The sequence below is a fragment of the Diorhabda carinulata genome, chromosome 1 (assembly GCF_026250575.1).
Source record: "Diorhabda carinulata isolate Delta chromosome 1, icDioCari1.1, whole genome shotgun sequence".
Taxonomy (NCBI): Eukaryota; Metazoa; Arthropoda; class Insecta; order Coleoptera; family Chrysomelidae; genus Diorhabda; species Diorhabda carinulata.
In genome coordinates, this window is record NC_079460.1 from 13,865,709 (window position 1) to 13,883,159 (window position 17,451).

The 17,451-nt window shown below is 30.1% G+C and overlaps 1 protein-coding gene across 4 annotated transcripts in view; it reads left to right on the forward strand.

Annotated features, from left to right (window-relative positions):
• The window catches only part of LOC130892829 (forkhead box protein P1-like), a 257,375-nt gene that overhangs the window by 132,358 nt on the left and 107,566 nt on the right, over positions 1 to 17,451 (forward strand). For all 4 annotated transcript variants that reach the window (XM_057798492.1, XM_057798508.1, XM_057798517.1 and 1 more), the window contains exon 3: positions 4,499 to 4,615. In XM_057798492.1, coding sequence (XP_057654475.1) covers positions 4,499 to 4,615 — 117 coding nt within the window. The remainder of the gene's footprint in view (positions 1 to 4,498; positions 4,616 to 17,451) is intronic.

Here is a 17,451-nt window from a genome sequence, read left to right on the forward strand (position 1 = left end):
AATCAATATAATAGTTGAATCAATTTCATAATTTTTCAAACTTAAGGACTCACTATTTAATGATTGTAAAAAGAGTCTCCTAATCGTCTGTAATACATAATAAATAAATAAAAAAAATACTTTGGTTTATCCGTGAAACTAATACTTATGATGAATACGAGATGAATGCGGGAACAAAACCTGAAATAAATATATATGAATTTTAAATAGAATTTATCAATTAATATGTGTAATAGCTTATTATTGCTAGATATTCTCGTCTTTTTTCCCTTTTTTCATTTCAAATCTCAGTAATGAGTTAATTTTAATGAGAATATCTAGCCACTCAATTCTACATCTATGATAGTTGTGAGTTACTGTATATTTTCAGCTGCATCTCCTGATTACGAAACATAAAAATCTTTTCATACTTTGCCCGTCTAAAAATGATTTAAACAAAAAATGGCAAGCCATGCGTCAACAAAATTTAGAAGATATCGGGATAAGCTAGCGCAGCTAATAATCGTAGAAAGCGAGAGTCGACCCAGGATATGAGGATTGTAAATGACCTCGAGGACGTTTATCCTAAATGGACGAGTGTCCTGAGACCGATAAAATCAAGCCTAGGTGTCTCGTCCAGCGGGATTTAACAGTCTCGGCTTTCAGTATTCAACCCCCTCAGATTGTGGCGTACGCAATATAGGCCAGTCTATTCACGGTTTTTTTTCAATTTACTGGAAATTTCAGGGTTCTTGTATGTATATTCTAATTTTATTATTTCATACATTTTTTTTAGACTTGAAATACGGAAGTCAGAACGTTTATCCGTACCTAATACTGAGATGCAATTTTGTTAATGATAATTTCCAGAAAATTGTGAATATTTATCGATGATCTTGAGTATAACTATAAAAATTATTGCAAAATATTTGTTTGATAAGGATTAATTCTCAAACTGAATGTAGTGTCAATTGTGTTAACGATTTTATTCACTAATCATTTTCAATCCACGTGAGGGTAATGATGATAATAGATAATAGATGCATTACCTTTGTTTGAGTGACAGGTCTATGATCGGATAGCATAAAATAATATCTACCGGAAAAAGGCAACGAAAACAGGCAAAACGCAGAACTCGATCTATCGGAAATATAGCCAGCACTTTGCAGTTCCTAGTTTTCGTTGCTTTATGGTCAGTTTGGAGGGATTTTGGATTTAGTGTTTATCTTATGAACATAGAATGTGATGACGCTTGCTGAGATCTAATTATTTTTTGCATATTAATGAATCAATAATTTCAACAACGACATCATGATTGAATAATCTGGTTAAAAGAACTCGTTTAATACTGATCGTTTTATTTTCATGTAGAACAATTTAAATGCCTGTACCCGTTTCTGTTCAATATCGAACAGTCTGTGATGAACGAAAATCATGTCAACTATATACAGGGTCTCAAAATAAGGCACAAAATTTTTAAGAAAAATAATTTCTTTGCAACTCTTCAACTTAAAAATACCAAATTTAGTACACTGTATGAAGCTATTACGGGCATTAAGTAATGATAAGTAAAAGGCCATCGAATAATTCTGGAGGATTAATAAGGGGTGGCCCAGCCTTGAAATTTCACAAATATTTTTTATATGTCAATTGATTTGAAAAATTTTTATTTTCATACCATGAATGATTTAATTGTAATACTTGAAATGATGAAACCTCATGAAAACTCGAATAGCCAAAGACATGTTTTCAACAATGTTATTTAAAAAGTTACAAAAAGTCAAAAGTTTGCTATGAATTTCTACAACAAATTTACGATTAATTCTTTTAAAAACTAATTAAATTGTTATTCTTTTATAATGAGTGGAAAATTCTCATTTAAAGAACAAGTGGTTTCTTTTAGAGGAACATTTTCTAATGTTGAAAAATGGGCTCAAGAAACAAGAAAGTTTTATGTGTTAATCGTCATTTTCCAATGAGTGTGCAAGGTGAAGAGCTTATTTTCAATACTATCGACGATCAACGGCATATTAGTACTAGAACTATATCCAGACAAAGTAGCATACCTAGATCATCTGTAGACTGAACTATTAGACGTAATTTACTCCATCCACATAATGCACAAAAAGTACAAGATTTGTTATCTTAAAACTTGATTCAGCGAGTGAATTTTTGTCGATTTGTTTTACGTCAAGATATTCTAAAGAAAATTATTTTTCATGATGAGGCTTACTTCACTCGTAAGGTATTAGAAATATATATAACTATCATGAGTATCCAGATGTAATAATAATGTAATCCTCGACATTTCCATGTATGTCCGTAAGTCTAACTCATTTAGATTTTTCCAAAATAGTCTTCCGGATTTATTTTATAAGTGCCGTTACGATTAAGATTAGAACATTGATTTATGCATGACCTCGTCTTTCAACATCATATAATGTTGACAGTGAGGAATCAATCAATTAGAATACTTCCTTCGATATTGTTCCTGGCTTCTTCCACAATGTATTTTATCAAAACCTAACACCAATAACATATCCACTGATAATTTGTCTTTATTATAGGTCTCTTTTCTATGAAAATAAGTTTAAAATAACATGTAAAATTTGACGTTTTCTAACTACATCGGTATCAAAATGTGATAATTTACATAATCAGATATACACATATTGAGTTCTGCTCACTTATAGAATTATTTAATTTTTTAATTTTTAAATTCATTAGATAACTTATGGAGAAAACTGACTCAAGAATGTGTTATGATTCCGTGATTCCTTATGCAGTCATTGGTGTAACTAGTTTTGATTTTGTTAATTTTATCGATATTGTTTTGAGATATATCTTTACAAACTACACCATCTTCCCGAAAAATCGCTGTTTACGATTATGCAGCATACTGTAAAATCGATAGCCTGCAAACAATTTTGTCCTGTTCAGTTGTAGACGGAGTAGACAGAATAGAAAAATTGTATAAAAAAATACAATCAGACAATAAAGTGATATCTTAAGCAAATAAATGCTAAAAACATGACAAATAGGAAGTGACGTTTCGAGCACTTCACCATACTCTATTTGAGGTAAAAAACAATTATGGACCAACAAATGATTTTCTAAGATGACACTGTAAGTGTAAGTAGACAACAAATCAACGTTTATTACTACATACTCGTAAGTATAAACATATTTCTATGATTACGAAGTCAATAATGTTTTACCTCACATTTTTGTAGAGTTGTGCAAACTTCACACTAAAGAAAATCAGATGAAACTAAGGACTGAATCTACTATAAAAAATTCATAGAAATTAATAGCACAATGAGCTAGTACTTGAATCTGCCAAGCATTTAATAAAAATAATAATAATTAGGAACCAAAAAAACCATCTACTCTCTGCGCTGACTTAGTAATAATTCTCGTATCTCAGAAGAGTTGTACGAATTACTTTCAATTGAGAAGAAAAACCAATAGAAACTAAAAGCTGAAGTAGGCATGTCATAAAAACAACATGTTTTTTGTCAAGGATTCTTTTGATTTTACATTTTTTATTCAAAACTATCAGCTACCACCCAACTATGTAATCATCAGTTTAAATGTTGTATCACTTTTTACAAACATTACCCGGTTAACCAGGTAAACAGTATCATTTCATCATATTGGAACTCATTCCAAAACCCCTGCAGATTAAACATAAAACAATTTTTAGAACTTATAGATTTCATAAACGATACATCTTTTTTGCTTTCGGTAATAAATACTACAAACCAATGAGAAGCTCAGTATCGCCCATTTTTGCACAGTACATCATGGATGATCTGCTTTCAGAGTATCTGGAAAGATCACCATTCATATTCCTTTCCTAACAATATACATGGATAATATCATCACAGCGGTACCAGCGGTACAATAGAGAATGAATCCAAAAGATGTGTACCTTTCCTAGAAGCATAACGAAGCATAATACGAACCAATTGAAACAAGATAATCCTTGATATCTCAACTTTAAATCAAATCACCCATACAAATGAAAGGTGAATTAGTGTTAGGAATGAAAAACAGAATCGCAAAAATTTTACACCCAACTTTACTGCAAAAAAACTACAAAATACTCATAGATACTATACAAAAAACGGATATCCCATCAAACTATTGAAATTGATCCACAACACCGTTAACAGACACACCCATGATTAGGTAAACAGTGATGAAAATGAAAAAAACATCACTGATACCCAAAGGTATCAAAAGAAATATTGTTAATAAATAATTTTGTTAGCGTATCTATTATTATAATAATGAAAAATTTTCCTGTATATTGAATACGGTTCTTTGAAGATTATCTAATTTGATAAATTTTATAGTTGGTATCTACAAGATTGTATTTAGTTGAAAAAAAGGAATATTGAGCAATAGTGGCGTACAAATTCATTTTTGTCATTGAAAAATTCACTTATAAACATGAACCAAAAAAATCATCATATGGATAATTGTTAGATTTAATCAGATTATTTTGTTCTAGGATGATGGAATTATGGACCACGATATAGATGGGGATGGTGTTATTAATCTGTCGACGTCCCAACGACCGTCAGCAACAACTACGCCAAATATAATACAGTCTTTGAACAGTGAACCAGTAAGTTACTTATAATTTTTAACACATTTCCATCCAATAACATAGGATTGCCGTATAAATCCTTCCACATTTGATTCCATTGCAAACCGTAAAACAATTCCGATCAGCGCTGAACAATAGCAGAAGAGGGGCTTATTATTAATTTGAATTTGAAAATATTTTGAAATAATTTGAAAGTTAGTGGCTCCCCTCGCATACTAATTGTATAGTTGACCAAATTTATTCCGTTCCCTTAACCTGTCATTTAAAAATTAATGGTTTCTCCAGCAATTATTTAACGTTAACAATATTAAAATTTGATAATTAAAAAAGCTTTTCAGTCTATTCCTTTAAATAAAATCAATACCTGCGACCAACGAGTTAGTCAAATGCAAACACCGCGATGAATCCGCCACAGTCACAGTCTATCCAAGAGTGACTCTCTATCGGGGACATCTGGCACAAACTCTTTTAATTAAGATGAAAAATCCAAATGCATTAGCGCAACTGACGGAGAACGAAGTTATCTCTAAAGGAAAAAGAATAGATAAAGAAATTAGTAAGGAAAGAAAAAGATAGAGAATTGAGAGGCGGCGAATTGTACAGTAGTAGACAGCCCGGAGCCAAGCCGTCTTGATTAGAAAGGACACCACCATCAAACCTCTTATTCCCTATCCCTGGTCCCTATTCTAACCCTTAAAATCGCTGCCCTCACAGATGAAAATCGTTCCGTGGGTATTTAAAGCTCATTGACCGCTTTGCTTTTTTCGACATTGTCTCAAGAGAAACAAAAATTAGAAACACATTAGTTTGAGAAAAATTCACAAAATATTTATGTAGAGTTTTGCACTAAATCATTAATTTCATTAAAACTTAATGATTGTAATAGAATTTTTAAATAGCTGTGAGTGGTTTTAAAGCTTCGAATACAATATTCTTCATAGATTTTCATAGAATGCAATCTAAACATGGCGGTGACGGTTACATTGAATAATTTAGAGAGTGATTCACGTTAATTCTTAGCAATATCCAATTGAAACCGACATAACAGTTGAAGTACAGAATCGAACTAAGAATAAATATCTCGATTTTAAAAACCAGCAAATCCTTAATATGGGTTTATTTCGTTGAATTGTAAACTTTATACGACTAAAGTTATTCGAAAATTACGTGAAATGAGGAAATAAAAGTTTTCCGGAATCACTGATGAAATATTTTCCAAATTCATTATACGAGGGTTTTGAGATAAATAAAATAAATGAAGTTTTGAGATAAATAAAAACAAATATTTATAATTGGATATCATTGTTTTATGTTTCAAAATATTCTCCATTGAGATAAATACACTTTTGCATGCGTTTAAACCAATTTTCCATCCGATTGAGGTACCTCCAAAATATTTGATTTGAAAGCATCAACTTCTTCTTCAGGTGTAGAAGAACGTTGATCTCGCCATTTTATTTTTGATCTGCGGTAATAAGAATAAATCATTGGGTGCCAAACAAGGACTGTACGGCGGATGACCTATCAATTCCTATTTTAATTGTTCAAAAGAAGTTTTGTTTGAAATGATATGTGAGCGCTCGCATTGTCGAATGATTCGTCTTCTACGATTGGCGTTTCTAATTTTTTCTGAACATATATGGCAAATAAAAGCTGGCGTACCATTCACCGTTCTACGTAGCTCCAATGGAACTGTGGCAACATGTCGTTATTCCGAAAAACCAGGAGACAATTTGCTTCGAACTGCTTCGTGTGCGAACAATTTCTATTGGATTTGGCAGCACATTCGATTGTTGTATAGTTTCGATTTCATATGCGTAGATTCATGATTCAGTATTTCTTTGCACCAATCTACACGAGCTTTTTTTGAGCGATTATAAAATTATGCAGTATCCAACGCGAACAAATATTTTTGAAAGCCAAATGTTCATGCAAATTGCATGTATTCAAGTGGAACTGAAGCCCATTCTCACGGTATGTCACATGACGATCCATTTTTTGATCAAGATGAATATTTCAAGTAAACAATATGAACAGCACTCGTATGACAACATCTTCTGAATACGACCACCATTAAAAATGTCAAACTTTATGATGGCAATGTCAGATTTAACATATTCACTTCAGTGTTGCCAACTGAATATAAAGATATTAGTAGTTTCTCATAGGCATTGTGCAAAAAATATGAAAGCTTCACATCTTCAAAAGTATTCAAATGCGCGAAAAGAATGAGTCTTCTGAAAAAATGCGTTACAAATAATTTACATTAGCAAATTCTTTAGAAACTCATAATGGATTTTTAAAATTTGGATAATTGTTTTCCATTATATAAATCAATTGTGTCTTTGTATCTGTCAGTTTGCTTTATGAAAAATATCTATGCGATTTTCACCTCCAACTATAATGTGTGCAATTGCAGTTTTGTTTGAATTTAATGTTTGCCGATTTAAAGTTAATCCACACATTGACAAATTGGTTAGGGCTTTGGAATGTTATAGTGATGTGTTTTAACATTTAATTTACACATTCTATCATTATTATACAAAAAAATATATTTTCATATTCATGTCTCTTATTTAATCCAATTCTTCAAAAAAATCGCATCAAAAATCAAAGGATACAGAGGCCATAATTGCAGTCTATAAATTTCCCCCCTAACATTTCTCCCCACTTTCTCCATTATAATCCACTTTGAATTGAAAGTAAGCAAATAATTTTGAACACGTTGCATTTTGTGACCCTTTTCTTCTTTTTTCGTTTCGATTTAGTCCGGATTTTTTTAGCAAAAAAGATAATGTATATAAAAATAAGGGAGACTGGAAAGAAAAGTACAATAATGTTCGCAGTACAATTGGCATCCCGGACAAAATGAGCTGAATAATACAGGGCTTTTCAGATATTACAGAGTCATTCATTCATTTATTTGACGTACCTATCATACAATTTGCAGTTGAATAAATATTACATTTACATTTAATATTTCGATATCAACAGATTATCCTGGCTTTTGTATGAAAAATTCCATAAAGATGTTCGTTGATTGTAAAAAAAATTCAAGTTGTCGCAAACTAATATAGTTTTGATCTTCTATTTATACAGAGTAAAGAAAAAGAGTACGTTGTTGTTGGGTTTATACAGAGAATAAAATGAAATAAAATAGGAAGAAGGAATAGAAATTACATATGAATACATATGAAAGGATATAAGGAATATTGATCGGCCAATAGGAATTTCGCAATTTGCGCGACAAAATTCAGGAGGTATTTGCCAGTATACAGTTATGATGGGTCTCTCTGAGAACAACATTATCTCAGCCTTCCCTTGCAAATAAATTAACCGTATAATATTGTTTGTATTAATTGATTTTTTTCTTCTAATGTAAGTAATGGTAGAAATTTTATAAATTCTCGTAACGGTATCTTTCAACGTACCTGTGACATCATAGATATATAAAATTCTACTGCAGTCACTGAACAACATATTGCTTACAGATGAGACACATTTTTTTGGTTTATCCATTTTAGATATTAATGATAATCTAGTACGGGTAGATAAAAATCCCAAAAATATTATGCAGTAGCGTTTTCAAATGAGTTTTACCTATTAAATAGGGTAGCTTACAACAGTTTTCTAGAAATACTTAAGAATATCGTAATATTAGACTACAGAACATGTGGTTCATCCAAGATGATGCTACAGTACGTTTTAGTCGGAAATTTAGGCATTATTTCTATACTATTGTATCGTATCTTTCATTGACATACTCGATCTGCTGAATTGAACCCATGTGATATCTGGTTCTTCGGTTACTCCGAGAAAAGAAATGTTTTTAAATAAACAGATATTTCAAGTAATATTTTTGTTTAAAAAGTATATATATTGCATCTAAATGTTCTTGATTTTGGGTCTCTTCTGTTTTAAAATTAGTTTTATCTTATAATTTTTAAAATAAAGATAAATTTTGACGTTTCGACTTTTCTTTAAGTCTTTATCAAAATATGATATCGACACTGACAATTTGCATATTTATATTAATCAATAGATCACCTACATCATGAACATCAAAACAAGAATAGTATCAAAATAGAAATTTGCAGTAATCAATTAAATTATTTGTAGATTTATTAGAATTTATAAAATAGAGCTTTAAATTTTACTTAAATTATTCAGGTCTTTTTTATCATTTATAGCTTTTCCGTTCTCATGAATGTGAACCATTTCTAAAACTTCTCTTTTTCCTGTATTAGATACCGTTTCAACAATTTTTGAATATTTATAATTGATTTATGTTTTTTTGATATTATATGGTTGGTTAATGCAGTTCTATTTTTTTATCGTATTGATGACCTCTTAGTTTATTTTCTAAATACTGAGAGGTACGCCCTATGTAGACAGCGTCACAATTAGTACAAGGCACTTTATATATAATATTAGTTCTTTTGTTTTTTGGTGTTTCAGATTTTAATTTAGTGAAATATTTGGATAATTTAATATGTCCTTTATGACTTATACTAATATCATACTTACTAAAATAATTCGATAATTGTTGGGAAAGTCCAATTATCCAATTAATATTAAAAAAAAATCTATTGATTAATATAAATACGCAAATTGTCAGTGTCGATATCATATTTTGATAAAGAAAAGTCGAAACGTCACAATTTATCTTTCTTTTAACAATATTAAAAAAACCAATTTTAAAACAGGAGAGACCTAAAATCAAGAACATTTAGATATATATATATATATATATATATATATATATATATATATATATATATATATATATATATATATATATAAATGAAAAGACCGGTGGATAAAACACATATCTCGTCATCTTGTCTCCTTGTTGTAGTTATCGGTAGTGAGGTGGCGAGCTGTTTACACCGTTAGCTCTCAGATGAGGAATAGTCAACGGAGTGAGAGAGCGAACCGTCCAGCCAGGGAGTGGCTGCTATTTCAAGCAGAATAAACACATGGCTGTTTTCTTTGTTCCGGCAAACTAAACAACCATCCTGGAATCCAAACAGGCTGGCTAGTCCCAAATTCAATTTAGTCTTTGCATGCGGCGTATATCCTAAAACGTCAACACCGACATCTCGCCAACTTCGGTTGACCGTTAGTATGTTCGTTCGTTGCTTCTAGTTCCGACTATGGTGATGATGCTGTTACCGATGCTCAACGAACCGATGGACGGGAGTTAACCGATTGCCCTCAGGAAACTTGAAGTAAGAAGTCGTCGATTTTTCAAGGGCATATACGTGAAATAAAAAACTGATTAATTTCTGATTTACATTTTAAAATCTGAAATGTATCCCTCCCACGACTTTTGAACTTACTAGTAATTATCGAGAATAATATTAGAGCCTAAACATATAAAATGATTAAAAAGTAAATCCTTGTATTTATGACTGTCATATTTATTTTTTGGTAAAAATATTTTTGATTTTCTTTTTTGCTTGACGTCGTCTCTCCTACATTTGCTTTACTAGTTTCTTATTGATTTCTAATATACAATTATTTTACTAGGTCTCATTTTTAAGTACCTTTCTCGGTTTTCGTTTGCTACTCGAGTATTCAATTCCCACTTTTTCGATTTCTAACGCGCTTTTATTAGATTGACTGATATGTACGTAATAGAATCTTTGAACCTTCATTTTCGAGCACATCGAAACAATTTAAAATTTTGCACCCATATTTAAGATTGATGAAAAATGAACTATTTTGATAATATTGATCTTGATCTTTTGGATCATTGCCGTAAATTTCCGTTCCCAAGATGCACGGTTCATCATGTTGTCATTTATCTTAGTTCCAGGCTATTTGCTGCTTAAACATTAGCAGTTTACTCCTTTACCTGTATACGAATAGAAAAAGTTGATTGCTAAAAATTAGAGTCTCACTAGATGGAGTAATTCGTAAGACGACCTAATTAGAAAAAAATTTGCCTCTAAACTTAATAAGTTTCTACAATTTTACTTCACATATATAAATACATCCAAGACTGACAGTGTAGGCGTAGCAGTGAACGTACAAATAGTCTAGATCAAATTCAATAACGTGAAGAATAGATAAAAACGTCCTAAAAATATGAGTCACAGCTCATTCGATTCGGTATAACCTCTAGAGAAATGTTTTTAAATGACTTTGGTGCCGGTAAAAAATTGCAATTGGTATTAACATTAAATGAAAAAAACGTTACTTAGTTTTTCTTTAATGACTCAAAACATATTAATATTTAAGCAATCTTTAAAAAAGGTGGAAATTTCCGGTATAAAAGTCCGGACTCCGGAACTCTATCTCTATCTCCATTGTTTTTAATTTGTTTCGTCAATTTATTGGTCATCCGAATTCATAATTTCTCCGAAACTTTTGCTGTGCATAAATAATGTAATTTTTTTCTAATTTATTTACAGTATTACTATCGGTGGGGTGAATTTATACACACTGTCTTTTACTCACTTAATTTATTTAAACACTTTACACTACACTTAACTAACTTATATAATATTCAACTTATCACTAATATTTCAATAACTTATATAATTTATTCAAATTCTTCAGCTTTGTTTCTATTTCGTTCACTATGACTATTTATTATAAACTAACTGCGCTAAACAATCTCGTTTATATATCCAAAACTAAGTTCTAGGAAATAAAGAAACAAAACAAATAAATAAATAGGGCCTGCTTCATGTCGGGGACGAGTTCATAACAATCATTTGAAAACCTTGTATATAAAAAAGGGACAAGTGTAACTATTACAAATACATACTAAATGACAGATAATAGGAAGATGCGAAAAATCTGTAATTAAAAAAGCAACGAAGAAACACTTTGAACCCGTTATATCCATTGTGGTCATATGTAAAGATTACTAGATACAAAAAATTGGAAGTCAGTCAATTTTACACGAAGATGAGATATAATTTGTTGCATATATTTACAATAAGATACGTGATTACTAAATATATGGAACAAAGAAATTAGAAAACTATGAATTAGAATCAACAAACATATTGATATCGAAGCAGAAAAGACACATATAGTAATATCCATTTCTACGATTTCATATGTATCCAGGTATTGGGTAACTCAAAGAGAATAATAAACTTAAAGGGAACAATAGAAATACAAGAATAGAAGAAATACGAAGCGAAACGTTATGGGACACAATCAGAAGGAAACAAATGATAAAAATGGTAGGGCAAATATCAATTATTAATGAAATGAAGATCAACCTTATAAGGAAAATGAAAGAAAAAATGGAAAATAAATAGAAGCGTCGCTACGTAAGTTGCTATACAAATAATATTTATTTGGAACTTTTAAATTCCTATTTTGGAAATATTTCTTTTAAGGAAATTAACTTGCATTATTGTTTGAGAAAAATCATAGATCCTATTTAAAAGTTGATCAAAATTCATATTGAAAATTTGCCCAATTTTGCTTTCTTGTGGAGGAGTCACCTAACATCTGTTTAGGCATATAGCCAAAACATTATTTTCGATCAGAAATCAGTCAACATTCCGTTTTAGAAAATATTGTATAAACTGAACTGTGATGTACATGCTGCAATATTCCATTTCTTATAGTAACTAGACAACATCTCAATATTAAATTTAGCTAGCTATAATATTCTAGCGACTAACGATTGTCGGTTGATTTTTTCGCAAAGGAAAATCGTGGAAACTCCCTTCAAATTGATAGAAAAAGCAACATCATGAGCTCGAGATTCGCGTGCCGTATTATTTTCCTCCCATTTTCTTTTTTCGTTTTCATAGCCAGCTGTTTTCCACATGACCGCGTCCTGTGTGTCACTTCTTAATGCTCTCGAAATATATGATCGGAGTTGTGAAGGAGAGGAAGAGGTGTAGATGTAAATCTAGGTGGAAAAGCTATCACCCAATGACAAGAAATTCTCATCAATATCACGAAAATAACTAATACAAACAAGGATTTACCCAATATTGCTTTCATATGCCTCTCAAGAAAATCAGGTGCGCCTACAATAAATTTTTTGAAAGGTTTAAAAACTATAAATGGTTAGTAAATAATTTACTAATGTATACTAATAATTTATATAGTGGTGTTTGAGTAATCAACTTAAGTTATGTATCATGCAAATCTCTCATTAAATGTGATGGAGATAGATTTATTACGTGAGTGGTCAATACATTAAGTCTCAGAAGCAGAAGATTTTGAGTGGTTTTTTTCAATAATGGAATTTCCTAATCAATATCGCCGATATTGACATTCCATTTGTATAACAATATGTTTGTTGCAAAAAAATTACATGTGTTGTTCATAGCCATTTTAAAAGCTATAATTTTTAGAAGAATATCTCTGAATGTTTAGGTGAAATTTTAAACGTTATAAACAAAAAATATCAGTGGACTACTCTACTACAAATATATAATGTCTACCATTGAAATGTTATCTTGACGTCGAAAATAAACTTATTAAAATATGTTTGGTATTGATTACACGAAAAAAATCCAAATGAGACTATTGTTTTTGTTATTTGTATGGTAAGAGTCTCTCGACAAATGATTTCTTTTTTGTTACCATAGCAACAAAACGGTATAAAAAGTAGCAGATATGTTTGATTATCTTTGGGATGGATATCTAGAACAGGTAGTGACAAATAAACAACTTGACCTGACTCTGACCCGAATTTGCGGATTTTGTAATGTTTATTTTGTTTAATATCTTATCCTCATCCTTTCTAGTAATTTTCAAAAAATTTTTGAGAACTCTGGAGATAATCCGTCAGTAGATATTTAATTTTTATATCATAACTAATTATTTTTTTTTTGACAGTAATCATAGATTGATGAAATTTGATAACTGTATCTAGCAAAATTGAGAAGTGAGTGCCTGCGTTTACCTTCTGGAGACTTTCATGGTGAAAGAGCGTATTTTTCTTTACACTCGGCAGATTTTCTTCATCGTTCGATAATACCGGTGCTCCGTTACCCGTGAGTTTAATGGTTATCGATATTGCAACGGCTTTATTCATACACGGATGAGTGACATGTCTTGTATACTAGATGAATACTTTCAAAATCCTAAAAACATGAGTTACTTTCGAATAAGGTGTAAAAGAGAAACTTCAATTTTGAATACAATCAAGATTTAACTTTGCATCTAGATAATAGAAAATATAAATCACAAATTGAATCAATTGAAAGACATGTTAATAGAAATATTTGATTAAATGTAAAGTCAAGTTGTTATGTATGAAACTCTTAATTTTTCACTATGTTAAAATGCAGAGAGTTAATTGGAACGCTTCAATAAGATTATAATTATTAAATGATGCGCAGCTATGCGTAATCTATAATGCAAGGAGACACTGATAGATTGACTAGAAAAAAAAATGCAAAAAAATTACTTGAATAGAGGTGTTCAAACTCAATTTAGCTCTTGGATATTTGCAACGTTGTTACCCAGTGTTTGATTTTTATACTTACCATTTATAATTATCATTTTAGTTTCTTTTTATCGTCATTTTTTCTGTCTTTTTATTCTATTTGTGGTTGGGTACCACAATTCGCAAAGAGTAGTAGATATGTAGCCAATTAATGGGTTTAACTTTCAAATTCTGTTTTTATTCGTTCAATTATCAAAATCTATCACTAATAAAAATAATAGTGGATCCAGAGTGTTCCACTAGGTTCATCGTAGCCTAATTATTTCATGCCGTTCCTGATCTTTTCTGTCCAAACTTTCTCCTTGTAGTAGGTACCTAATAACCCACTCTCCCATTATCTCAGTTTCACTACTAAAATCTTTTTTTCAATTTCCAATAAATATTTTTAGTCCATTGCTGAATTTTATATCTTATAGTATTCTTTACTTCTCAACAAATTTGAAATAAAATTCTTAGCATTAGATACAAATTTCAGTTCGACACCTATATAATTTGAATAATTTTTTTATATAGTAGGTTATATCAACTGTTCTCCCTATACATAATTTTCAAAACAATTCTATATAACTATTCGTAATCATTATTTATATTGTTTTTAAACATTTTGTAACTATTGAAGGATTAAAAAAATACCGTGAAAAGATTACTGAGATAAAGAAAGTTGTGCTTGTATTTGTTTAAGCAGAATATTGGTTGAAAATGACAAATTACAATCACTTTCCCAATGCCTAAGGATAAATAATTTTTATATAAAATAATGATTTAGATAATACAAAATACAAAAGTATAATTTTCTTATGAAAAACTATTTATGAGAATGTTTTTCAATTATGTTCAAATAATTCCATTTCCAAAGTCTCGATTAAGTTATTTTTTTATACTTTGCTTATTCGCTATTCTATCGCATTTTGTTGGCGTTAACGACATTCCAATCGTTACAAAACCGGCTTAAAGGCTTTCCCTAGATACTGTAACAGCTAATAGCTATCACTCTAAGTGGGATGTAATGTTGTTTTAGATACAGGGAGAGTTAATATTGTTAACTGTAATAATGGGATGCCTTGTATCTATATGTAAATTCAGAGTTCGATTTCCTGAGATAAATACGATTTTATACCTGTTTTCTTTGTTTTCTTTTCAGTTTATGGACATTCTTCTAACAAAATAATCTCTTGATTATCATATTTCTTTGAAATGAGAATTTTTTGTATCAAATTCTGTTAACTAATTTATTTTCTAAGAAAACCTAATTGTCCAATTATTTGCTTGTGGTATTGCTTCGTGGATCAAATAATTTCTATGCGGGCTTTTGCCTGTTTCATAAAGTCCATGTAGGAATGTTCTAGAGCGATATATTTATCAAATATTCAGATATTCATTATTGTATTTTTGTTCATATTTTCAACATTGTTTTCGATTATGTATAATGTCATTTTGAGGCTGGATTCATTCGGCAATTGGGAGAAGGGAACCTTATAGTATAGTAATTACAACTTCTAAGCTTCGAAATCCTATTTACAGTTATCAAATCTTATATCTGGTAACTATAATATTATCAATAATTTTTCAATTTTTATGAAATATATAGAACCCTGAATTTTTCTAATTCACCCCTCAGTTTTCTCAAACTCACTCATTTATCATATCAATAACAGTTACTTAACGTATTGCTTCTGGATACATTTTATATCATCCTTAAAGTGTGCACTATCCACTTTTTGTATCAATTTATTGCTGCAATCATGGAAAATAAACTTGATAAAACAAAGCAAGGAATTCTCAAAACGTTATTCAAGTTTCCTGCTTAGCTGCCCCTTTCCGTTCTCGATTCCCAAATTCAACGAGGACGCTGTTAGGTCCTGACCAGTAGCGCACATAGCAATTGAATTATAATATGTATAATTATGAATTTATCCAATTGTTATATTTATTTGATACAAATTATTCGGGGTTTAATAATACTATAGATTTCATAACAAGTATAATATAAATTAATTGAGAATTGCTTATTAGCAGACGCGTGTAAGGAATTTGAGGAAAAGAAAATAAAAACTAACACTTAGAAAATATTTATACGCAATAATAACTACTCCACTTACATCGAGTTCTAAATTATTATAATTTTTCTAAAATATGCTCTAAGATAACTTTTGTATTTTTTACTCTATAACTAATTGTTTCTCTTTACAAAATAACTTTTGCGGTTACATTGCACTTTTTCTTCTTCCTCATTTATTTATATTATTCAAACTATAGTTTACGTGAAATTTTAAAATATGAACAAAACTAATTTATTTAAAATACAATGCAGATTTGGTTCGCGATTCGATTTTTTGTCGCCGTCGTCATTTCATTATCAAACCACTACTATGATTTATACGTCGACTAATTAAATGGTAACAATTATTTAAGAATATTTGTATACCTCACCCTCTCCAAAATGTGAATGTTAGAAAAGTTTCGAGTAACTTTGGATTTTGAGTTTATTCACCCTGTAAATCAATATTTTTGTCAGAGTTTTGCCAAATTTGTTGATGTTGACCATATAAACAAATACACACAATAAAAAAATTTTAATTTATTTTTTAAATACAATTTGTTAGAGGCCAACCTTTGGAATATTAATCATAACGATTATTTCTACTAAGTACTCAGAAATTTTGATTTTATTCAGATAAATATTGATGCTCAGATATTAGTCACATGGTGGAAGACTTCCACCGATCCTTCTGTATGTGATTTCGTAAAAGATAATATTTGGTATGTAAGACACAATGATGTTGATTTCGATCTTGCTTATTCTTAATACCACTAACAACTATGCCTTGAATATAATTGGACTTAACAAGTCAATAATTATTTGAGGTTCGTAGATTTCTGTAATCAAATATTTATTAAATATTAAATATACTTACCTGACCCTATTTCTTCATTTTAAAATCAGAAAAATAAAGTTACTTCTATCCAAGTTTAAGAAATAGATATTAATTATAGTAATAAATTTTTCATAATACTGAACTGCAGTGGTTCTATCTCATATGAACTCAATCGAAAACTAAACAGAAACCTTTCCCCACATCTTTTAGAATTTCTCTTTTATTCCATCATAAGGTTGAAGCAACAGATTTGAAATTATTACTAAATATTGAACCGCAAATAGCTGACAAGATACTTTACAAATATGGAATTACCAAACAATAAGATGCTCGAAGGATTATTTTCTTATTTATTCGCACGACTATGTCGAAATTTCTTAGAGATAATATTTTGTAAGTAAATATTTGTTTTTTTATTTGCCTTCTATATATGTGCTTTGTACAAAACTTTTCAATCCAAATTTTATGTGGAGCCAAATATCATTCAATTTTACACCAAAAGGTGGTAAAACTCGATATTCAGTGTTTATTTTGTTATG